This window comes from Chelonoidis abingdonii, chromosome 3 (assembly GCF_003597395.2).
Source record: "Chelonoidis abingdonii isolate Lonesome George chromosome 3, CheloAbing_2.0, whole genome shotgun sequence".
In the NCBI taxonomy this organism is placed as follows: domain Eukaryota; kingdom Metazoa; phylum Chordata; order Testudines; family Testudinidae; genus Chelonoidis; species Chelonoidis abingdonii.
Window position 1 is genome coordinate 212,378,900 of NC_133771.1, and position 26,224 is coordinate 212,405,123.

General features: G+C 44.7%; 1 protein-coding gene across 3 annotated transcripts in view; it reads left to right on the top strand.

Annotated features, from left to right (window-relative positions):
- The window catches only part of SLC24A3 (solute carrier family 24 member 3), a 357,605-nt gene that overhangs the window by 299,896 nt on the left and 31,485 nt on the right, over positions 1-26,224 (top strand). For 2 of the 3 annotated variants that reach the window (XM_032795892.2, XM_032795894.2), the window contains exons 9-15: positions 179-232; positions 905-1,050; positions 6,125-6,285; positions 6,915-7,179; positions 8,913-9,079; positions 11,467-11,581; positions 12,803-12,915. In XM_032795892.2, coding sequence (XP_032651783.1) covers positions 179-232; positions 905-1,050; positions 6,125-6,285; positions 6,915-7,179; positions 8,913-9,079; positions 11,467-11,581; positions 12,803-12,915 — 1,021 coding nt within the window. The remainder of the gene's footprint in view (positions 1-178; positions 233-904; positions 1,051-6,124; positions 6,286-6,914; positions 7,180-8,912; positions 9,080-11,466; positions 11,582-12,802; positions 12,916-26,224) is intronic. The other variant, XM_032795893.2, reaches the window with a different exon arrangement.

Consider the following 26,224-nt stretch of genomic DNA (forward strand, 5'->3'; position numbering starts at 1 on the left):
CCAGTGCTTTGTGTGCAGCCTACATCTTCACCCCCTTTCTGGGTATGCAGTACAGTGTCCAGTGGGTTGAACATTTCCATGTGGGTTTACTGAATGACTAAAGCAGGGAGTGCCGTCGAGCACAGGTGACCTCTCTCTGCTCTCCTGTGATTTGTCCCTCATCTGCCTTTGTTTGCAGGTGGGAGTCCCTAGTCCTAGTGCTGATGTACTTCATTTACATCCTGATCATGAAGTAAGTCAAATATGCCCTTGGCCTGTTTAAAACACAGGGCTCTGCTTTCAGAGACTGCGAAGGTAATTCCAGAGCAGTAAGAGACAGAGAAGGGTTTCCATAATGCCATCTAGCCTCAGTACCTCCCTAGCTCTAGTGTCAGAGCACCTGGCTATCTCTGATGTATTTATCCTCACAACACCTCTGTGAGGTAGGGTGGTGCTATTATCTTTAGTGTATCAGTGGGGAAACTGAGGCACAGAAAGACCAAGTGACTCGCTCAAGGTCACACAGAAAATATGGGGAGGGTCAGAGAATTAAACCCACGTCTCATGAGTGTCAGGCTAGCTCCCTGATCCCTGAACCATCCGTCTTTTGACCAAGAGGCTGATTCCTCTGACATGGCTGGCTGGTGTAACAGAATTACATTCTGTATTTGTTTTAGCATCCAGGACACTTTTTACACATTCTGTTTTATGGACTTTCATGTTTGAGGACACAGAGATTGTTTTGTGTGTAACTAAGCTACAGCCGTCCTATTCCAAGGGTAGATTTCTTTAAAACCACCGGGCCTTCCTTGCCCTCTAGAATGCTGCAGTTTGGCCATACATGGTCTGGCTCAAGGAAAGAAGGGCAGTTGGGAAAGCTGCATATAGGGAACAGAGACACCAGGTGTTTGTTTTCTTTGCATAGGTATAATTCCTCCATACATCACTGCTTTGAAAGGAAGACAAAAAATGCTGCAAATATGGTGAACGGATTAGCAAATAACACAGAAATGGACGATAACAGCAATTGTGACGCCACGGTGGTATTACTAAAGAAAGGTAACCGTTCCAGTAAGTCACGCTGCTTGTTTGCATCATTCTGAATAATTCTCACTCACGTTTGCTAGTAATTGAGTGACTTGGGATGGTTCTGTATTGCCAGGGATTGAGATGGAAAGGGAATATAGAACTGGCCCGTTTGTAACCCACACCACCAGATGGCAGTGTAGTTACAGTGAATGCAGGTCCATTTCCAGTTGTGTGCATCCCATCCTTGGAGAACCCCTTCCCTGAAACGTCTTAGTCTAGGATTCCCTTCCCTGGGGCAGTGTGCACAGAGATATGCTCCCAGAGGAGAATGAGAGCACTTCTACAAATGATACAGTTCAGAATTCCATACGGAGCTCGAATTACAGTCATCATCTGGTGAGCACCATAGAAACCGAGCGGAAACGCAGCATCAGGAAAACAGCTCGAGTTTTTCTGTGACCCCCAGTTAAGGTGAGGAGGTGGTCACTCATGCACTTCCTTTCCTGAGCTAGAACTGATTTGCAGTTAGGGAGCTATGCATGTGCTCTTGCTACTGCTGCAAACTGGGGTTTTCCTTGTATTAAACAGCTGTTTCTTCCAGCTAACATTACTGCTCTGGATCAAGAATTTCAACTGCTGCTGCTCTTCTCAGTCAGCTCCCTCAGCTGGTGTAAACTGGCATTAATTTCAATGGAGCTACACCAATTTACAGCAGCTGAGGGTCTAGCCCATTATGTTCACAAACCTCGGCATGGACCCTCTCATTTCAGATCAGGGTTTGTCTACATGGGAGATATTTCCAGTTATCCCAGTATAATTATACTGCTATAGTTATACCAGAATGACCCCTTCTGTGGACACTTTTATTCTGAAATTAGAGTGGCTTTGTTTTTTTTGGCCTTAATTTAAACATCTTCCATATTGACATAAGCTTAAACTGGAAGAAGACCATTCTAATGTAAGGTTGCCAGGTGTCAAGTTTTTAACCGGAATGCCCAGTCAAAAAGGGACCCTGGCGCTCCAGTCAGTACTGCTGACTGGGCCATTAAAAGTCTGGTTGGCGGCCCCAGATCAGAACTGTCTCCTGCACCCTAACTCCCTTCAAGAACCCACATCCCAAACCCTTTGCCCCAGGTTGGAACCCCCTCCCATACCCCCTCCCATGCCCCAGCCTGAGCCCCCTCCTGCACCTAACCCCTGCCCCAGCCCTGAGCCTGCTCCCGCACTCCAAACCCCTCGCCCTCAGTCTAAAGCCCCCTCCTGCACCCTAAACCCGTCATCCCCAGTCCCACCCCACAGCCCACACCCCCCAGCCAGAGCTGTCACCCCTTCCCACACCCCAACCCCCTCCCCCAGCCCAGAGCCCCCTCCTGCACCCTGAATCCCTTATTTCTGGCCACACCCCAGAGCCTGTACCCCCAACTGGAGCCCTCTCCCCTCCTGCACCCCAATCCCTCCCCCAGCCCAGTGAAAGTGAGTGAGGGTGGGGGACAGTGAGCAGTGGAGGGAGCGGGGCTGGAGTGAGTGGGGGCAGGGCCTCAGGGCAGGGAAGAGGATGGGGCATGGGTGTTCGGTTTTGGCCAGTTAGAAAGTTGGCAACCCTACTCTAATACCAGAATAAGGGGGTCTACAGGGAGCGTTACAGTGGTACAACTATAGTGCTTTAAATTCACACCCTACCTTATACTAATGTAATTTCCCTTGTGTAGACAAGCTCTGAAGGGCTTATTTCACTTTAATTTAAACCTGTTCTCAGTTGATTTAAACTAAACAAAAAAAAACACTAGTTGCACCAATTTAACAAAATCAGTTTAAATTCACACTGTAGGTTAAACTGGTACCACTTTCTCTTGTAGACGAGGCCTGAATAGTGTCTGAAACCATCCTGATTTGTGTGTCTTAATGACAAAGGGAGATCTTGGATCAGAAAACCACTACCTCGTGCCTTGTCTATGTTTAATAGTTTTAACACTTAATTAGTCCAGTATACTTAAAGCAGCAAAAATACAGGGTGGCTGGTCCCTTTGAAGAGGAGATGGTGCTGAGGTCTGACCTGTGACAGGATCAGCTCACCTCCTCAGGTGGGGAATAGTCCATGAGGAAGTAATGTGGTTGTGTGATAAGCTCAGGCTAGGCCTGGGGACATAAGGGAGGAAAGACAGATTCCTGGCTAGTCTCTGGGGAAGGAAAGTTGTGTGGGAGCCAAACACTCAAGCTAGGGGGGGCTGAGAAAACCATGCAGGACGCTGGCCTGAGAAAGCAATACTGACTCCTGGGGGGAATAATAAGGGTCTGTTTGATTATAAGCCAGCTCTGGGAAGGAGGGCTGGGGGTGCTTCTGGTTCCAGGAGAGAAGAGGAACTGCACCTGGCTCTGGGAAGGAGGGCTGGGGCTCCTTACTCAAGGAGAGAGGAGAATGAGGGTATGTCTATATGCCACCAAGGCCATGCTGCAAGTCAGTTATTCCAGTGTAGAGCAATGCTTGCCCATCAGGGGCCTTAAGCAAGAATATTTTTACCTTGTCTCCAAACACACAACACATATTAAAAAAGCAAAGAAGGGGCCCCCTTGAGCTGCTTGGGACCCTAAACAATGGCTTAGTCTGCTTATGCCCAGCGCTAGCTCTGCCTGAGAGCCAGAGGCTGGAGCAGAGAGGCGGGAGAAGGCAGGACGGGCCTTGTGTCTGCTCCAGCTGCTCAGGGAGCAGGATCTTAGCGTATGCACAGGGTGCCTCTGGCGGACTCATCACTGAATTTGATCAGCTGGTCGGATCATTAGCTTCCCTGGCTTGGGCTGGGTACTGAGCAGGATGAGACAGTCCCTCAGGGAGGAGGGACAGGGCCCAGCTGAGGTCTGGACAGAACAGACTTTATTTTTCAGTGTAGAACCCCAGCAAGGGACTTTTGTCTTCCATCTTTGGACTGTGTGGCATTCTTAAGGGACCCTAATCAAAAGGGGAAATTGTGGTATGGTATTGCAGAGCCCCTCCCCGCCTTTCCGTCTGACCAACGTGCACACATACAGGCCATGAGGGGGTGCAAAGAAGACAGCTAATCCCATTACATACTGGTATGAAAGTGCTTATGCCAATATATTTTATTCTGGTTTGAGGAAGTGAAATAAGCAATACAAGCATATAATTGTGCGTATGCTGTGGCCTTAAACATGATAGCACTGTCTGCAGAAAATCACACCCTTACTGACATAGTTAGGCCAAAAAAAATTAAGCATAGACCAGGCCTTCGTCATTCAGGTAACCAGCTGACATCAGGATTGCTCACACAAATAAGAGTTTCGGTTATGGATTGGTTTACACATACTTCTTCACAGATAATTCCTTTTTGCGTGACATTTCTCATGTTTGGATAGCTTTTTTGTTTTGAAACTTTGTGGTTACTCGGACGAGTCATTTGAGAGAAGAGATGTTTCTTCACTTTTTGAAAATGTTTATCTGGCAATTGGCCACTAGTAGCCAAGAAATGACTGACTGTAAATCTCCAGTGTTGTTTCACATGCTAATCTGCAGTATTAGCTCGCACACCACATTGTTTTTACCAGCTTAGACAGTAAACTCTTTGTGTCAGGAACTGTGTTTTTGTTCTGTATTTGTGTAGTGCCTAGCACTAGGGGGAGCTGTTTCATGATTAGGGCTCCTAGGTGCCACAATAATACAAATAACACATAATAAGCTGGAGTGCAATTCTGTTACAAGGGTCTCAGGTTTCTAATCACTTTCTGAGACTCTGCTTTTCTGGCCACACTGAAATAAGAGAGTCAAAAAAGGGTTTCTGTATTTTGAACTGTGAAATCTTTTTGGATCATTTTTATTAATTCCTGAGTTCTGCCCGAAAATCGAAAGCCCCGTGGGCCTGCTGCGTTTCTCGAAATATAGATATGACAGAAGTTTCAAGAAACAACAGTTCCGCCATTTTGGTTTATACTAGCATAAAAATAACATATTTTCCCACTTCAGTAAAAACAAAGCAAAAACCCAGGCAAAATGTTTCCTTAATGAGTTAAGGCTGAGAATATATTGTTCTTTGTGGCAATATGGATAAAATAACAATAATAGTTATTAATTGTGGTCGCCTGTTAGAGCCCCAGTCATGGGCCAGAACCCCATTGTGCTAGGATCTGTGCAAACGCAGAACAAAAAGATGTTCCCTGTCCCAAATTATTATGGGATGTTGTTGTTTGAGTTCAGAGGGGTCAGGTTTTGACCTCAACCACATGGTACAACTAGAGTGAGCTGAAATGCCCCCTGTGTGTGTCCTTTTTTTCTGGCCACTCAGGATAGGTTCTGCACATTGGGTCAGCAGCAGGCGAGTCGCCATCACAGAACAGCTGTGCCTCACTTGCTCTCAGATTTGCTGCCCCTTTCCAGCAGTAAGTGCACTCCCCAAAGATACAAGATCATGCATTGAGTTTGCCCTATTGCACCGCAGATACACAGCAAAAGCTACCTGCCCCAATACATGATGAAATGGTGGGTGAGGATTATATCCTTGTGCACGTAAAGATTATGCTGTTGGAATCAATGCAGCTAGTACCACAGGCCTAAGCACCAGATGACATCTACTGCAGTGGGACATCTGCTCTTTGGAGTGTAATCATTGTGTGTAGTAAGTGCGTGATACATTCTTGAGAGTAGGTTAGATTTTGCAATGAAATGCCTCAATGGTGTGCCAAGTGAGAGATTTATTTCAAAATCTGGTTGCTCAAGGACAGAAATGAATGAGAGAAGAGGCACTTTTGATGCCAGTGTCTGAAGTCGAGTGTCTCACCCTAGGCCCACGAATCTTTATGGTTCACTGAATTCAACCTTTTGAGAACCATGTAGTGTGGGGTGGGAGATAGAGGTCATCTTTCCTGGACTACTCTTGCCAAATGGTTCCTAAGCTCCTGGGGGCAAGGGTGTTGAGAGGAAAGGGTCGCTCTCTTATGGGGTGGTTTGCAGAGTGAAAAAAAGGTGGAAAACCTGTTGATCTAATGCAAAGTTGACTGTTCAGGCTGCTAGCTTTGAAAAGAGGGAGGGTTGTAGAACTCTCTCACTCCAAGAGGGGCCACTGGATCAGCAAGCAAGGTGCCTCACCCTTTCTCTGTTAATTCTCTGCAGGGAATTTCCATCGTAAAGCCTCGGTGATCATGGTGGATGAGCTCCTGTCTGCCTACCCACACCAACTTTCCTTCTCTGAGGCTGGGCTCCGGATAATGATCACCAGCCACTTCCCTCCCAAAACCCGTCTCTCCATGGCCAGTCGCATGTTGATCAACGAGGTACGTGTTACTCCTTGCTCCTCAGCCTGAGTATGTGTCCATCCTGAACTCATCTACTGTCACAGCAGTCTTCAAACTGAAGGGAGACCAACTGACAAGCATTTCTGTGCTCTGATGGAGTTTCTCATCTCCCTCCCCCCTGTCCAAGTATGCTGCTAAGCCATTCCTTGACTCTATTCACTGATAAGATACCTGAAGAGAATGCTTTTTCTTCACAATGTACCAGATCACGCTAAATGGCAGAAGAGTTCCATTTCCCTCTCCATCACCGCCCCCAGGAGAAGATGCTCCCAGACATTGGTCTTATTCTGATCTCACTTACACTGGTTCTACACACACTGTAATTCCATTGACTTCAGTAGGCTTCAAATTTACACCAGTGTAATTTGGATTAGTATATGACCCGTGCCTTCAGTATCAGTCTGTTTTAGATTCTGGTATACTCGGTTCTTCATTTGCCAAAATGATAGTATTTGTGTCAGGTCTGCAGCAGGAGTAGATGTCAAATTTACACCAGTTGAGGATCTGGCTCCATATTTTTTAAAACCTTCTTTAACAAAGTTCTTCAGATCTCTCCTTATTTTTGTTATCATCTCTTTTTCACCAAGACTTTGTAACTCTGTTTCCAGAGGCAAAGGCTGATAAACAGCAGAGCCTACACCAATGGGGAATCAGAAGTGGCTATCAAAATTCCTATCAAGCATGCCCTGGAGAATGGGACAGGCCCCAGCAATTCTGCAGAAAGGGGCGTGAATGGGACCCGAAGAGACGAGGACATGGCTGAGGCTGGAAATGAGACCGAGAATGAGGACAATGAGAACAATGAGAATGACGAGGAAGAGGAGGAAGAGGAGGATGATAATGACGGACCTTACACTCCTTTTGACCTACCCTGTAAGAAGCTCTTGGGCTTTCCTTGTTTCAGTATAACTCTGAAAACACCAAACAGCAGGAACAGTTACATTTGAAATTCTAGGAGCTTCTCTGATAAGCCCATCGTTCTGACCATAACGGTTTAATTGCTCGTCATTGATGAAATGGGATTGTGTCCATCCAGTTTAAATAGATAAGGCCCCCTCCCCTCTGAGTGAAGTAACAGTAGAGTGGAATGTGACAGAACCCAGCCAGGCTGCTGTAATTGCTACAGACACATAAGACTTGTCTGGACTAGGAAAAAGGGTGTGTTCTTAACTGTGTTATCTAAAACCTGGTAACAACACATGGTGACCGCCTACTGGAGACAAGGCAGTGGTATTATTAACAGATGTTAACAGGTCAATGTAAACACCTTTAAAAACTACACACTGCCTTATCTTCACTGAGATTTTTCCTCATGTTAGGTTAAATCCTAGTGAAGACAAGGCAGTGTGTAGTTTTAACAGGTGATACAGGTTAAAAGTATAGGGGAGCTTAGGGTCTACGTCTACCTCGACATGTTAACACCTGTTTATACTAGTTCACTAACATGAGGGAAGAACAAACCTTTATTCCTAGTGTAGATGTGCCCACGATGAACTCCGTAGTCCACCTGGACTGCACAAACAGTCAGAACTGTTGCATTTTATCATCTCTCTGCACTGGTGTAAATAACTACACAAGATGCAGGACACTGGTGAGCCAGACATCAGGGCCTAGTTCTCAACTGCACCGAGCCCCCTTTATGCTCTTCTGGCTGTATAAAGGGGTATTCAGGTGTGTACAAATATAGTTTACTCCTATTTTATATCTCCGTTTATACTTCCAGAGAGGTGTAAAGGGGGCTTAGTGCAAATGAGCTCTCGGCCCATTATGTTCAACATCCTTAAGTCCTGAGTGTCATTTCCACCACTCCGGCAATGTAGATGGGCCTTAAGTGGACACATCTGGGGTTTATTTTCCAGTTTTGGTTTCTTGTTCCCCACTTCGACATCTTCCCAGGGCTGCCAACATCCTAGTGTCACCTCGTGATGCAGTGCTGCCCTGTTCCTGTGCCTTTACCAACATGCCATAATACTGTGTGGGTGCAGACGTTACATCAGTTCCACTCTTTATCACCCTAGTACTAGACGTGCCAGCTCAGGATTGGCCCTTTGAAAACTGGGATGAATTCCATAAATCTGTGATGAGTCACAACCCTAGGCACAGACAGACCTGGAGTGCTGCAAATTATCCAGCATACTGTGCCCCTATAAGGGACTGCTCCTGTCAGATCCAGAATGGTTTCACAGCAAGTCCTTTTCCAGGGCTACTCACCCAGAAAGCCCAGCTGTAGTAAGAGGATGGTGCTTCAGCAGGGGAAAATGAAGGCTCTAAGAATGCTCTCAGGAGGCTCTGTGAGCCAGGGCACTAGATCAGATCTTTCCTTAAAACTCCCTTCTTCTGTGATACCTACAAAATACTTAACAGCAGCTAGGCAGCTGATGTGCTATGCTCATGGCTTATCACAATCTCAGTCCCCTTGCATCTCCCTGCCCCTTGTCTTATCCTCAGCTTGTATTTTCTTGGGCAAGGACTGCCTCTTTGTTATGTGTTTTTAGGGGGTTCAGCGGCTCTTGCTGTGAGCACAATACACGTAGTAAATCCTGCTCAGGATTAAAGCAGAGAGGATGGGGCAGAGACATATGGTTTTCTCCTTTTGTTTTTGGCAGCTGGCAAAATGGAAATCCTGAAGTGGCTGTTTACCTGGCCACTGAGCTTCCTTCTGCACTTCACAGTCCCCAACTGTAACAAGCCCTACTGGGAAAAATGGTTCATGGTCACCTTTGCTTCCTCTACCCTCTGGATTGCAGCCTTATCCTACGTGATGGTGTGGATGGTACGTATCGAGCCCGGGGCAGGAAGCTGACTTGGGGCTGAGTCCAGAGCCTGTTGAGATCAATGGACGTCTCTTTGCATCAGCATCAGTTCCCACATATACTAAAGCCCCTTTATGTGATGGGGATCCAACGCTGGCCCCTTTGAAGTCGGGGCAAAACTCCCATTGATGTCACTGGGGCCAGTGTTTTTAATTTGGGAGTAAATTCCACTTACACACAATTTAAGGCCATGTTACCTCCAGAATAGTGTAGACGGCCTTAGTGAAAATGAGAATCAGGCTCTTTAATTGCTCTCTCTCTTTCTCCATGGAGTAAACAAGTTTGAATGGCAGGGCCGACAAACGCTACAGCCCAGCCCCTGCGCATGATATGCCATGAAACTCAGCCTTTTCTGCATTACTGCTCTACTCAATAGGAACTACTTAATCTATTTCTAACTTGTTATTTAAAAGGTGGTTGGGGATCAATAAAATCAACAGAAGCCATCCAAATGTATTGGCTTATTCTCTGCAATTAGAGTCCCGGGTGCTTGTTCATTCATTAAGCTGCTGCAGGCTTCATTAGACAATTGGGTAGGTGATAACATCTCTGTAGCCCCAGTTATAATAATGTCAGCAATGCAGCATTGATCATGCTTCCTTTCCAATCCCACCTGTCTTGAGGAAAAACCAGACAGTTATGGGGTACAGAGAAGGGTTTGGGGGTACTTGGAATAAAGCCTATGCACTTGTGACTGAGCATCTGAGCGTTTGACCACTTACTCTGATTTTAGAACTACAGAAATACAGCTAATCTATTTCTAAAGAACTGAACACGCCTTCTTCACTAGAGATCAGAAATTAGAGAAAATCTTCCAGTCCATGCACAGTTAACTCCTGTACTGAATGCAAAATTAAGGTCAGGTTTTTCTCTCAGAGCCAAGCCAAAAATCTTGCAAAAGAATTTTTTAAGAGAGCCTTAATTCCCTAAACAGGAAATGGAGAGTGACTAGTCTCCCCCGCCCCGCCACATGTTAATTTGAGAGGATGAACTGTTTTTAAGAACGAGTACCTGTCCAACCTTTCCAAAGCTGGAATACCAGAAGACACGGGATCACTGGATTGCTTATAACATATGGTTCAAATTTGTTAGACTACATTTTAGAGAGCATGGAAATCAAGTATTATCCTGAACTGAACTTTTTTATGTCACTCCCTGTAGGCAGATTTGACCACTAGTGTAACTTGCATTGATAAGTTCTGTGTTAAGCAAGGGCTTCCAACGTTCCAAAATGCATAGTGATTCAAAGAGCACTAATAGATTGTGAGTACTTGCGGCACCTTAGAGACTAACAAATGTAGCATGAGCTTTCGTGGGCTACAGCCCACTTCATCAGATGCATACCAAAAGATGATTAGCAGTATCTCCTTTGTGTTAAATTACCTGCACTTACTTGAGGCTATATCCCTGAATACAATATGCTTGTGATACAATTATCTGTGGTTTCCATCATTATTTAACTCTTACTTGTATTATAGTAATGCCTAATGGCTCTAATTCATAGACCTTAAGGCCAGAAGGGGCCATGATGATCATCTAGTCTGATCTGCACATCGCAAACCACAGAACCTCGCCCACCCACTCCCATAAGAGCCCCCTAACCTCTGGCTGAGTTAAGGACATCGTCAAATCATGATTTAAAGACTTCAAATGACAGAGGCTATGTCTACACTAGAAACTTCAAAGCACTGCCATGGGAGCGCTTTGAAGTGTGAGTGTGGTCACAAATGAGCTCTAGCAGAGAGCTCTCCCAGCATTTCTGGTAACCAGCCTCCACAAGGGGAATAGCTCCAAGCCTGTCCACACTCGCATTTTAAAGCACTCAAACTTGCTGCACTCGATGGGGAGAGTGATTTTTCACACCCCAAGCCAGCAAGTTAGAGCGTTGTAAAATGTAAGTGTAGACAAGCCCAGAGAATCCACCATTTATGCTAGTTTAAACCTGCAAGTGAGCAGTGCCCCATGCTGCAGAGGAAGGCAAAGAACCTAGCGAAGATCAGGCCCTTGTTGTGCTCAGCACCGTACAGACAGTCCCTGCCCCAAGTAGTTTACAGTTCAAATAGTCACAGCAGATAAAGGGCGTAGAGAAACGAAAGGCCTTGTGAGGTGAAGTGGCTTGTCAATGGTCAGTGACAGAGCGGGAATAGAACTCAGGTTGCCAGATCCTATGCCAGTTGCCCTGCCCACTAAACCCCTCCCTCTCTTCATTTTCCCTTTTTAAAAAGTTCTTTTGCATCACCATCAAACTTATGGAGCAACTGACCTAGAACATACTGCAATGTAGGGACACGTTTGACTAGGTTTTAAATGAATTTAAGCCTCTTGACAGATCCATTTATTTCCATAGGTTACGATCATTGGCTACACATTGGGTATTCCAGATGTGATCATGGGTATCACATTCCTTGCAGCTGGAACCAGCGTGCCGGACTGCATGGCTAGCCTTATAGTAGCAAGACAAGGTGGGTTTGCCTCCTATATCAGTAAACATGGATGTGAAAACATCTCCTACATGTCCATTGCCTTTTAAGGAGGTACAGAGGAAGTGTGGATTGCTAACTTCCAAATAAGATTTCCCGATAAAGGGGATGATATGAAAGTGCATCTTCCCTGAGATATCTAGATGCTATTCTCAGGGGGTCCAAGCTTTTGAAAAAAACAAGCTGGGACTGAAGGGCAAGACATGAGCATTCCCCAGCTGTCCTTACTAGCTCAACTGGAAAAATGAGTATGGTGTTTAGTGTGCCTGCTACTCAGGTTCTGTAATACAGGGTTACCAAGATGTGGTAAAGTCGTAAGGGTTTCAAATAAGACTCCAACAGATCTTTAATAGGCATAATTACTTGAAGCCATTGCAGCCTTTGGACATCTGCTCTGTATTATTCAGAACCATAGGTTTCCAGAGCTATACTCTGGGCAGGGCAGAATGGGCAGAGGGGTATAACACATATGAGATAGAACAGCCTCTGTCCTTCTGTTCTTTTCCAATTCTTATGCCTGTAGAGGCAGTTCATCAGCTGGTGGAAATTCGCATAGTTCCATTGGAGCAGAGGAATGGTCCTTGGAGTCTTGTGTTGGTTCCACTTAACATTTGGGGAGGGCCGCTTATATCAAGCAGTCAAATTTGGGGAGGGTGAGGCTGAACTACTTTAGTGGCATACTAATATGTCCAAAGGAGCAGCAGGGAGTGGTTCTGAGGAGTGAAATCAATGCTGATTTGAAATTTAATATTTGCAGAGAGAACAAGAGATTGTCCTAGAACTAACTTGCCATCACAGAGATAGTAAAGGCCATTACCGAATCTGGACCCTGCTTTAGCAGCATAGCCAATGCCAAGCACTCAGAAAAACATGTTTAACTTGAAAATTAAGGATTTTTTGAATTGGGCTTCTGTTTATTTGCCTTCTGGTTTCTGAGACTTTGGGGGCACTTGAGTCATTTTCTCTAGCTTTTCTCTGCAACCAGGAGGGCTGAAAAATTATTTTTAGTTAAAACATATTTCCCATGACTCCAGAAGCTGGAGCTTTAAGAAAAACTGAGTTGTCAATACTGCTTTAGGAGGCTAAATCTAGCTAGTGTTAATCTATGCAGAGTCAGGAGTAATTCAGATGCAGGTATTCTTATTGAAGAGCAAGAAGCCTTTACTGAAATGCCTGATTGTATCCGTTTTCCTGTTTCTGCAGGCATGGGGGATATGGCTGTGTCGAACTCCATTGGAAGTAATGTTTTTGACATTTTAATTGGCCTGGGTCTCCCATGGGCTCTGCAGACTTTAGCAGTGGATTATGGTTCATATGTAAGTCTTATGTTTCATTATTTATTTTTTATTAAGTACAAATATTTCTTTTAGGCTCCTGTCATGTTTTCTGTCAGGTAAAAGTTCTTTCAATTGAAATTTGAGTGAGCAAATAACAATACCTGTATATGATGTAGGAAATTGTAGTAAATTCTGTCTAGGATTTGTGGCATGAGATTTGTGGCATGAGTACTTTTATTTCCCATTGAATGCAATAGCCCAAACTGCAATAAGATACCATATTATACTGTATTTTGAATAGATACACGAGAGAGACATAAATTGCTTAATAATAGACTGAGAGCTCTACTCTGAAGGGATAAAAATAAAATGATAAAACACATAGATGAAAAGGTTTAGATAGGAACAAACGGGTATAGCTTCTGGAAAGGAAAATCGTGCCCAGTAAGCCATTAGAATTGTTGGAGCATGTCAATAAACTAGTACATGAAGGAGGCTGTTAAGAAAACTAAGTAGTCACAGGATGATGGGTAAAACACTACCGTGAATCAGAATATCACTAACGAGGCAGAAAACAAAGTGTAGGAATAAATGATCAGATTTCAGCATAGGAGAAGTTGAACAGTGGGGGTGGCCTAAGGAACTATATTAAGAGCATTGTTGTTTAATCGATCAATTAATAATCTGGAAAAAGGAGGGAATAGTGAGATGGTTGTATTTGCAAGTGACAAAAAATTATTTAGGTGAGTTAAGACTAGAGAAGACTGTGAGGATCCAGAGCAATCTAACATAGTTAAGTGACTAGGCAACGTGATATCAGATTACATTTTTTGTTGGCAGGTGCAAGGTGATGCACATAGGAAGGAATCATTTGAGCTGCTTCTTAATATTGCAAGATAATAAGATAACTAACTACTCAGGGAAATGACCTGGACCTTGCTGTGGATAATTCCTTGAAAATATTTACCAAATGTGTGATGGTGGTCAAAAACCAGAGTGTTAGAGTGCCCATAAAGGGAGAAGTATCAGAGACTCTCTCAAGTCCTCTAGAGACTTTGTATTGCTATTAATTTTAAATGGAAGACACTAAGATACTATGGTGATCATGTAGATATAGACTGTATCATAACATATACCCAGAAGATGGGCAAATTAAGGTTGAACAGGCAACCTTAATTCTGGCATTTCCTAACATTTGAGTGCTTGACTTTGCAACCTTAACATTCTGTTAATACAGATTTTTGTATATAACATTTGTACAGCGTTACCTGTGGAACAATCTTTTGATACTCAAGCGTAGATCCTCATTGGGTGTAAATTGTCGTAGCTTCATGGAAGTCATTGGAGCTATAACAGTACACCCACTGAGTATCTGTCCCTTATTGTCTCATGCTCGCCTTCACTTTATATCTTCCTGTGTAGCTGAATGGTGAGGAAAAATTCCCTCTATTTCCTAGATTACTGATACATTTGGAATTTGTTTGTAAAACTGCAGTAATCATTTACGTTTGAGATTATGTTCTGTTTCTTGTGAGGGAGGAGAACATGACTAATGGAGGGGGGAACAACGGAGGAATCACTATTTTTCTGTCATTTGGGAAGTTTTAGAAAAAATCATTGGCTAATTTTTGAGACGGTGCTAAATCTGATCAATGAACAGTGCATTTTTCATACGTCATACATTGTAGTAATTATAGAAAATGTGGGGAGAAAAATGTGTCTAGCCTCAAGGTCACCCCAACAGCAATTGTTCTGATATACTTTAGAATAGCTTTTTTAATTATTCTGAGGAAACAATTTTTCATTATGCTTCATTCTTTTGGGGAAGTTGGTAACATCATTTAAACTCGTTTAGAGACAGACACTAGACCATGTCGTTCTGTTGCAAACCCCCATATCTTGTACTTCAGATATTCAGACTAAAGACTTTTGAAAAAGGAAAATGCAGTTTTGAAATCTGACTTTTCCTTTTTCTCCAATGTTTGTCACTGAATGACATGATTACACCATCTCCTTTTAATTATCATCATTATTTATGTTACCATACCATCTACAAGCCCTAGTCATGGACCAGAACCCCACCGTGCTGGGCACAGTACAAACACAGAACAAAAAACACAGTCCCTGCCCCAAAAATCTTACAAATCTAAGTAAGATTTCAAGGCAGTTACTAAGAGTGCACTTTAGTGGAACCAGCAGCAATGTCTATGCTTCAGGCTGTGAAACTGCTCCTGTGCTTAATTTAAGCATGTGCTGAAGTGTCTCACCAGGTCAGGCCCAGAGCACTCAGCACGTTGCAGGATCGAGCCCAACATGCCTGGCTAACGAGGCCTGTACTGTGCTTCCTTCTTGCTCCTGAGCCTATATCAGCAGCAAAGGTTTGCACCCCTGTGACAGCTCAGCTGGCCAAAGTTTTGTAGGGCCAGAGTCAAGGCTGTAACCACACCCCACCCTATCCTTGCCCACCTGCTGCAAGCAAGGGCTGTCATGGGCCTATGGCATCCACTATCCCCTGCACCCACAGACTTAGGGACCATCAAGACCATAGTGAAAAACGCCTGAGTCTTGTGAAATTCAAAGGGATTAGGGAGTGCTAGTGAGCAGGGCTTGCTCTTGCATGGTTGTACCTTCACTCTGCTGCTCTCCAGCAGACCTCCTGAGGTCTCAGGAGAGGGTATCCCTCCTAAGACGCACAGGAAAGTGCTTTCTGATGGCATTAAGTCAAACAGCTCCTGATGATGGAATTGACACATGCCATTGCCAGTTCCTGCCAGCCAGGTGAGCTTTCAAGTCCTGCAAAGTGAAGCTGCTGCTTTTTCGTTTCATGGGTGTCTCTCCCCACCCTGTACCCTCATCTATCCCAGCCAACAACCTGGGAAAATCCTTATCAGTGTGATAAGGGAACATTAAAGGCACACAGTCAGGCATTCAAGGGTCAGGAATTGGCAGGAAGGTTTTCCCACTCCCACAAATGTATCCAGGATTAATTCATAAGAGGAACAAAGACCTTTGCACGTGGATTAAACTTTGGCACCCTATTGAACAAAGCCAGTAGGTGTTGTTTATTGCTTTAAGTGAATGCAGTGCGTATTACCTGGCATCCCTGAAGACTGCGGTCCCCTGTCTGTCTTCAGGGCATGTTCATTATTTAGAGGCAGTGTGATCCAATGGGTAGAGTACTGGGGTCAGGAGACCTGGCTTCTGTTCCCAGCTGTGCCAGTGACCTGCTCTGTGTGTGACCTGGGGCAAGTGACTGCCCCTTTCTGTGCCTCTATTTCACCTCCCACCCTTTATCAGCCTCGTTTATTTACATAGGAAGCTCTGTGGGGTGGGAACTTGCTCTTACTATGTGTCCATACAGCACCTAACCTGATGGGGTCCCAATCTGAGTAGGGGTCTCTAGGATCTGCAGTAATATAGAATCCTAGAAATGTAAGGCTGGAAAAGACTGCAAAGTCATCAAGTCCAGCCCCCTGCACTGAGACCTGGTCTACCGAGACTATCTCTGACAGGTGTCCGTCCACCCAGTTCTTAAACACCTCCACTGGTGGCACTACATTCCCTTAAAGCAATAAACAACACTTAGTGGCTTTCAAATATGATTCTGTATTACAACAGCACCTAGAGACCCCCACTCAGTTCAGGGACCCATCAACCTCTCCTGGAAGCCTATTCCAGGGTTTAACTACCCTTATCTGTAGAAACTTTTTCCTAATACCTAATAAAATAGCAGCAGTGGAAGCTCTCCTGCCCTATCCCACCCACGTGGCGCTAAGAGAGCGCAAAGGACTAATTAAAACTCAGTGCATATCAAAAAGATCTGTGCATCTATTTCACCTATTCATCATTTTAAGCTTCAATGTATTAAACATCTTCCATGAATCATGATACTTTTGATCTTGACTAAAGATCCAAAGCTAAAGTCTCCGTGTGGAGGAGTAGTGACTTTATGACAGAACTTTGACATTTCACTTGGATTGGGAAAAGAGGCTGGGGTTAAAACAAAACTAAATTTACTGTAGTAGGAATCAAATTCATTTTTCTAGATCGTGGCTCATCCCTATATTTGTTGTGTTTTTCCTCTAAAAGGGACATAAACAAGAGGCTGAACATGAGTAGACTGCTTTCATGCATGTGTAACAATGTCCTCCCTGTTTAATTTATCCAGATTATTTGTTGTGCAATGTGGTCACATGTTTAAAAGGCAGTTTTACAAACAACCCTATAATCTGCAATGAGCGTTTCCTCACTATTTACTTCAAGTTAATGGATTTAGCCTAGAATCCACAATTAGCTAAACTAAAAACTGTATTTGGCGTGTAAGGACTAGATTCCACTTGGCTCAGATTTAGTCCGCTGACACTGACAACACTTGTGAATTATGATTGTTCATTATTTATTCAACCCCATCAGTGTGCCTGGTACTGGACTAAACATAGAGAAGACAACCACACGAAGCTTACGCTGAGGGATTTGTGAAAATACGTGTTAGGACTCCTCACACGAACAAGACTTATTCACATCAATAAGGCCCTGCACAACTGGGCCCATGGTTTTAATAGACAAATATGACTTTGCTTACATGTTTAACACTGGAAGATTTCAAAGCTAATAATTACCATTTCTGTAAATGTTTGGCAGATTCCCAACTTCCCATTTGGATTGCCTCATCCAAAAGAGAAAGTCCCCAAAGCTATTTCTGAAGCTCTGAAGCATTCGCCCCCTCCCCCCCTCACACACAAGAAAAGATTAAAAAAAGAAAAGCCAGTTTGAGCATAATTCCTTTTAAATTACCATACAAAACTGCAAATTACCCCCACCGGAATGAGCAAGATAACTGAATCATGCCACAGCCGGATGAGGGGATTTGAAATTAAATTTGAGAGAAAGCAGAGGCAAAATGCATTTTAATAAACAAACTGTTAAGGCACTTGTAGCTTTAAGACCAATGGAGCGAAGACACTGGTGGAAAGAGTAGGTGGGCTAAAAATGAAGCCTCCAGTCCAGAAATGCGCTTAAGCGCACAAGTAACTTTAAGCATGTGAATAGGTTCGTTTGCTTCAGTGCCATAGGGAAATGAAGTTTAATATTGAACAAGACATTTCAGGCCATTTCAACAAATCAAAACCTTTCAATTCAGGACAGCCTGGTCCAAAACAAAATAATGTTTCAGTTTTCCTGAAAGAAATATTTTTTTTAAATGTTGGCAGAATTGAAGTTTTTCTGTGGAAAAATTTTGATTTTGTGAAACCACATTTTCCATAGAAAAACCCTTTTGATGGAAAATTCCCAACCATCTCTTCACTTGAGTACATGTTTGTCACATTAAGTCAATGGGATTTAGGTCCATGCTTAAAGTTAGGCACGTGCTTCCATGCTTTGCTGAATCAGTCCAGGATGAATATCTTAAAACACATAGGGTGAAATCCTGGGAGTTTAGCCATTGATTTTGGGGTGGGGGGGATAGCAGGATTTCACCCATATCATACGCTCCTGGGGCCAGAGTTAGCTTGGGCTCATGCCATCATCCATCAGAGGAAACCCATCCACAGGGTCCCTGAACTGGTTAGCCTGCTTGCTGGGAAGGTAATGGTGACAGAAAGCAGCCAAAGTGTCTGTGTTGACTGTGCAGCCCAGAAGGTGGAAGGATCTGTTGGTTGGGACAAGGTCCTGGACAGAGCAGCCAGTGAAACATTGATTCAGTACTTCCCTTCATCAATATCTGCCAGGAGGGCTTCTGTGGCACCAAGGATATGTCTACACTGTGTCTTAAAACCATGGCAGTGAGTCTGAGTCTACTGACTTGGGCTCTCAGGGCTTGTGCTAAAATCAACACTGTAGATGTTGCTCCTTGTGCTGGAGCTTGGGCTCTGACCCATCCCGCACCCTGGGCTTCAGCCCAGTGTCTGCTCAGCTGGTTTTAGTGCTATAGCACAAGCCCCAGTCTATAGGCCCTGAGACTTGCTGCTGTGGGTTTTAAAACACAGTGCAGACACATCCCTAGTTACATACTAACGCTGCCCTCCCCTTCCTGTGGCTAGGTCAGTGAGGCTGCCTGTGGGGAACCCTAGAGGGATCCTCCTGATGGAGGAGAATGGGCAGGGCAAGAATCCATTTGACATCTGCTCCTAGACTGTTCTCCTATGTAATGTCTGGTGAAATCCCTCTATGTCTGTTATTTTGTCCCATCTGATCTATAATCACGAGTGGCCAAATTCTGCTCTCATTTACACTGGGGTAAATCCAGAAGAAATCAGTGGCATTACGCTGGTTTTACACTGGTGAAATGTGGAGCAGAATCTGATTCCTTTTTCTTTGTCTATGTGACAAGCTTGGGTATCGTGATGTGTGTATACAACTGGCAGTGTGCTGTGCAATGATTTTATAGATGCTGACATTTTTTTAACCTTATGTGGTAATGTGGTTTCACCCACTAACCAGCCGATCAAGTGCTCATAGCAGGAAATAGGTTTAAGTGGTAAAGTTCTGAATGTGAGGCCCCATTGTATTGTTAACACTGTGTTGTGCTTCATCCAAGGATCTCCAAGTGTCTTACAAACAGTAAGCCTCACAGAACCACTGTAAAGCGGATTCCTGTGCCCATTTTACAGAGGGTCCATTGAGCCACAGAGATATTAGGACATGAGGTCGGCATTCTTTTGTTTGCTGAATTGTAGCTCGCTAGCATTGTAAATACCTTTAACATATCACAGAAACTCTGTATAGATTGTACTGATCAGTCCTAACAGTGCTGTGATGAGACTCATCCCAAAAGGTCCCAGTTCTGCCTCCTTAGTAGCAGAGCAGTATTACAGCCGCACCTAACGGCCCCTCCTGAAATCAAGGGCCGTCATCCTAGTCACTGGAGGCACCTAACTCCAACTGAAATCTTTGGCACCTAAATATCCTTAAAAATCTTGCTCAGTACAAACACATAATATAAACAGAGACCCTGGGGAAAAAAATCTTACTGGTAAAGGAACCAGTCAGAGAGAGATGAATTGACTTCCCTAAGTTCACACAGTAGGTCGGAGCTGGGAATAGAACTCAGAGTCCCAGTTCAGTGCCCAAGCTGCCCCCCTGTAAGTGACACTCCTGGTTCTGGTGGCTTGTTTCCCATGCTCTTTGCTTTGGTGAATGTACATTTTAGTGCATGTATTATTTTATTCTTCAGTTTTTATTTCAGAAAAAAATCTCTCTTTCTTGTCTCTTGTTATGTGTATGGAATCCTGCGCCATATTGATTGAGTTTGTGGAAGTTCCCCTCCTCCCACTTTCCCAAGTAGTTTCAAGCACATCTGCATTTTGAATGCAGGCTGTTGGTACCCATCTGCATAAATGGAGACCTAATCCAAAACGTCGCTCATCACAGAAGGCATTATTCCAGTGCCGTGAGAATCTACAAAATGGGTGCATCATTCATCAAAATCAAAAAGGAATCCTTCAGGAAATGGAAACATGGACAGATTGCTAAGGAGTACAGAAGAATAGCACAAGCATGTAGGGACAAAATCAGAAAGGCTAAGGCCCAAAATGAGTTACACCTAGCAAAGGATATAAAAGGCAGTAAGAAGAGATTCTTTAAATACACCAACTCCTCACTTAAGGTTGTAGTTCAGTTCCTGAAAAATGAGACTAAGCGAAACGATGTTAAATGAATCCAATTTCCCCATAAGAACTGATGTAAAGGGGGGCAGGGTGGTTAGGGTCAAGGGAAATTTTTTTCAGCAGACAAAAAACTATATTATATATATATATATATATGTATATATATATACACACACACACAGTACAAGTTTTAAACAAACGATTTAATACTGTACACAGCAATGATGATTGTGAAGCTTGGTTGAGGTGGTGAAGTTAGAGGGTGGGATATTGCCCAGGAAATGCCTTACTGCTGAATGATGAACTAGCATTTGGCTGAGCCCTCAAGGGTTAACAAGTTGTTGTTAATGTAGCCTCACACTCTACAGGGCAGCACAAATGGAGGGAGGGGAGACAGCATGGCAGACAGAGACAGAGAGACACACCCTGTGTGTGGGAGAGAGAGATGCTCATTGCCCCTGACACCACTGTCACCACTCTAAGTACATTGTCTTTAAAAAGATCAGGAAGTTGAGACAGCAGCTGCAACCAGCAAGTTTTCTCCATCCTGAGCGCTGTGTTGTCCCCACCCTCCTCTATATGGAGAAGGGGTAAGCAGGGGGCAGGAACAGGGGGGAAGGGGACACCCTGACATTAACCTCTCTCTTCCCTCCTCCCCTGCACAGAAAGCAGGAGGCTCCCAAGAGCAGCTCCAAAGCAGAGGGAAGAAGCAGCACTTGGCAGTAGGGGGGAGGGACAGCTGAACTGCCGGCAATTGATAGCCTGCTGGGCAGCTGCCGCACAGGGAACTTAGGGGAGCGAGGAGCTGATAGTGAGGCTGCCAGTCCATCCTGGTTCCAAGCCCCCACCAGCTAGCTACAATGGGTTGCTCTTTCTGCAAGCAGTGGACAAAGCAGATGGCTGCCAAACAACTTTATGAGGGAGCATTGCACAACTTTAAACGAGCATGTTCCCTAATTGATCAGCAACAAAACAACATTAACTGGGACGACTTTAAGTGAGGAGTTACTGTACATTAGGATGTAAAAGAAAGATAAAGGAAAGAGTGGGTCTTCTACTTAGTGAAGAAGGAGAGCTAATAACTCATGAGATTAGGAAAGCTGAGGTGTTTTATGCTTATTTTGCTTCAGCCTTCACTGAAAAGGTTAATGGTGATCAGAATCTCAACACAGTTAATATTAACAACAAGCGGGAAAGAATGCAAGCCAAAATAGATAAAGAACAGGTTAAAGAATATTAAGTTAGATGTATTCAAGTTGGCAGGACCTGATGAAATTCAACCTAGGGTACTTAAGGAACTAGCTGAAGCTATCTTGGAACCACTAGCAATTACCTTCAACATCTCACGGAGGACAGGTGAGGTCCCAGAAGACTAGAGAAGGACAAACACAGAACCTATCTCTAAAAAGGAGAACAAAGAGGAACAAGAATTATAAACCAATGAGCCAAACTTTCATCCCTGGAAAGACACTGGATCAAATTATTAAACAATCAGTTTGTAAGCACCTGGAGGATAATAGGATCATAAGGAATAGCCAGCATGGAATTGTCTAGAACAAATCATACTTTCTTTGACAGAGCTAATGCCCTAGTGGATGGAGGAGTAGAAATAGATGTGATAGATCTTGATTTTCGTAAGGCCTTTGAAACAGTCCCACATGACAGTCTCATAAGCAAGCTAAGGAAATGTGGTCTAGGTGAAATTACTCTAAGGTGGGTGCACAAACTGGTTGACAGACCGTGCTCAAAAAGTAGTTATCAATGGTTTGCTGCCAAACTGGGAGGGTGTATCTAGTTGGGTCCCCCAGGGGTCAGTCCTGGATCTGGTACTGTTAAATATTTTAATAAATGACTTGGATAGTGGAGTGGAGAGTATGCTTCTAAAGTTTGCAGATGACACCAAGCTGGGAGGGATGGTAAGCATTTTGGAGAACAGGTTTAGAGTTCTAAACAACCTTGACAAATTGGAGAAGTGGTCTGAAATCAACAAGATGAAATTCAATAAAGAAAATGCAAAGTACTACACGTAGGAAGGAAAAAATCAAATGCATAACTACAAAATGGAGAATAACTGGCTAGATGGTAATACTGTGGATCACAGATTGAATATGAGTCAACTGTGTGATGCAGCTGTGAAAAAGGCTAATATTCTGGGGTGTATTAACAGGAGTATGGTATGTAAGATATGGAAAGTAATTATCCTGCTTTTCTCAGCATTGGTGAGGTCTCACCTGGCATACTGTGTCCAATTCTTGGTGGCCACACGTTAGGAAAGATGTGGACAAATTGGAGAGAGTCCAGAGGAGAGCAACAAAAATGATTTAGAATGGTTTAGAAAACCTGACCTATGAGGAAAAGTTGAAAAAACTGGGCATGTTTAGTCTTGAGAAAAGAAGGCTCAGGAGAGAGCAAATACCAGTCTTCAATTATGTTAGGGACTGCTATAAAAAGAACAGTGATCATTTGTTCTCCCCATGTCCACTGAAGGTAGGACAAGAATTAATAGGTTTAATCTGCAGCAAAGGAGGTTTAGGTTAGTTATTAGGAATAACTTTCTAACTCTAAGGGCAGCTAAGCTCTGGAATAAGCTTCGAAGGGAGGTTGTGGAATCCCCGTCATTGGAGGTTTATAAGAACAGGCTGGACAAACACTTGCCAGGGATGATCTAGGTTTATTTGGTCCTGCCTCAGCGCAGGGGGCTGGGCTTGATGACTTCAAGATCCCTTCCAGCCCTCCATTTCTCTGATTCTATCATTTGCTCTCTGATACCATTCTCCCTTTCTCACTCGGTACTGGGAAGATGTTGGAAAAGATGGGCTCAAGCGAGGTGATCTTCAGTTCTTTTCCAAGGGCCTGGAGTGAATCTTGGCAATAGTGAATCTCCCTTTTTCGAATCAGTTGTTCCCACGTGGACTAAAATGTGGACTGCTCCTTTATAATGTCAGACAACCTCATTGTGATTATTTCTCCTGGCAACCAGGAGGCAAGAAGCCACTCTGATTTTTTTTCCCTCTGGACACAGATGCCTGGAGCCAAATCTCTCCCTGTGCAGTCACCAGTCTGGGTTACTGGATCTTTTTCCTTCTTTCTTTCTTTCTGTCTCTGGCTTACTTCTTGGTCACAAAATGACAGGAGTCTGGTCAAAGCGTACAGCTAGTTCTCAATCTAGTTTTCCTCCAGGGCAGAACAGCTACTGTTAGCGACCAGACTGAAAGGTTCCATAGTTGTTCGCTGTCTCCTCCTTCAGGAGGATTATCCATGATCTCAACCTGTGATATCCCTGGTGGTTCCTTTTTTTGCCTCATCCACCTTGTCTTCTTAGGTTTCTCCCACTGCTGTCAACTGTTGCTCAGACCACCACCTCCATCCTTTCTCCACCAGAAAGTAAAGCAGCTTGCAAATCAGATGCAAATGAAACCCTCCTGGCCTTTGTCTAAGAAAATAAATATCAAGAAGCTTCCTCACCGGATTACCTTGGTTCCTTCTGCATCTCATCTATACCCGAGTTATATTAATTCGAGGTAGCCTCTTTACTTGTTAAAGCCTATCAGTAGGAAAAACCTGTCAGTCTTACTCCTTCAGAACTCGCCTCATCATTGCTCACAGAGTTTGGTCACACACCCTTCTACCTGCCTCTGTACTGGCCCTGTCATTCATCCAGCCCTCATGCACAGCTTTCCAGCAAAGAACCACACCATCTTTGTCCCCTGCAGCCCTCACATTTTCAGTTATTCAACACTCAGAGTCCTGAACTGGTTGTTGCTTCTGAAATGCCTTGGGAGCCAAGTAATGCAGGCCTAGCAAATGCAGAATAGAAACAAAACCATCCACGGAAAAGGTTTCCTATCTTTCTTCCAGGTGCTTCTCAGGGTCTCCATCTGGCAGCCTTAGTGAACCTGCAGCACATTCAGTAATCAGAACAGGTTTGGGCCAGGACGTATTTTTTAACTTCCTTAGGAGAGCAGGGTCAGCTCCACCTTGAAATGGAGCTGTCACTGATCTCACCACACTTTCCTCTTATGTATCTGTATAGCGAGTGTACTAGCTGCACTACGAACTGTTGATCAATCTCCCCATCAGCCCCTGGGGCAGGCTTTAACTGTGAAGGCTGTTGAAAGCTGATGTCTGGCTCCTGTTCTGGGCAATCCCCCAGGTGTATCAGAGAGACCTGCCTGTGAGATGAGAGGTGAGGCTAGCACTCGCTGTCCCCACAGAGGAATGTTCTTGCCTCCAGCCATGGGACTTGTGTTGTTTCTTTGGCCAGAAGCTCTCAAACAAAACCTAGTCCTTAGGCCTATTCAAATTCAGATGTACAGTACTGATATTGACCTGCTAATGAGTGTGCTTTGCAAAAGTGCCGCCAATGACCACATGTTGGCATCAGTTCATATCACAGTATAACAACAACTGACTGGGCATGAAGCCGTTTTGTGTAACTCTGTCCTGCCTGACAAAGCATTGTTCCACCAGTGGTGTGTGCCCTCCGACTCAGCCTCCATGGTGTGAAGTCTTGTTTTCCTCTGAAGCGCTAGCAACCACAGGGCCCATTTTGCAGCCCTTACTCATCTGTTCACATGGGGCAGGATTGGCCCTGGCAGTCCAGTCTGAGCAAGGCCCTGTGCCGGGGTAGGGTACAGACTGAGTGATGTGACAGAGTCACAATTGGGTCTCTGTTTCACCATTGCCTCAGCCTTTGCGGTGGGACAACTTCCTTCCCACTCTGAGCCAGCTCAACTGTGTTGGATTGGGGGGAGTGAAGCCAATTTCCCACCCACTCTCTATTCAGAGGAATAGTAGCCAAGTGGCAGCTGCTCTCCCCCTCACCCAGAGCCTGATGATATCCATAGCCTGCGACTAGGAGTAACAGAGCTCATGACTCTCCTAGTCAGGGGCATAGCCGGCCTAGAATTGAGCCCTGCAGCTTCCTTTACTTAGTTTGCATTGATTGATTAATTCTCTTCATCCCAGGCTTTTATGACTGGGTGCTGGAATGATGTACAGTGATAAAAGCTTCCAATTAGGGTTGCCAAGCGTCTGGTTTTCGACGGCGCAGCAGGGCTGGGCCAGTCAACAGCACAGCGGGGTAAAGCAGGCTTCCAACCTTCACTGGCTCTGCACAGCTCCTGGAAGTGGCTGCCAGGTCCCTGCGGCCCCTAGGCACAGGGAGGCTCTGTGTGCTGCCCCCACCCTGAATGGCGCTCCACAGCTCTCATTGGCCAGGAACTGCAACCAATGGGAGCTGCGAGGGCGGCACACAGAGCCTCCCTGGCCGCCTATGCACCCAGGGGCTGCAGGGACCTGGCAGACACTTCCTGGGAGTAATGGTAAGTGCTGGCAGGACCCACATCCCCTCCCACACCCCAACCTCTGCCCCATCCTGGTGAAAGTGAATGAGGGTGGGGGAGAGCGAACGATGGAGGGAGGGGGGAACGGAGATATGGGGCAGGGCTTCAGAGAAGGGGAGGGGTAGGGGTAGGGGTAGGGGTAGGGGGTCAGGCACGGGTGTTCGGTTTTGTGCATTTAGAGAGTTGGGAACCCTACTTCCGATCTCAAAGGGAGCTCTCAGCACAGGATCCGGTCCTCCTGTACTCCTGGATTCATTCCTTATTACCTTAAATTTGTACATGCCTGCATTGTTCAAAACCAAGCCCTTGGTGATACTAATTGTGTTGGATTGTACAAAGGAAATTCACACAGCAGCCCAGCTCAAAACTATCCAGTAAGGAAATGCAGGCAGACAG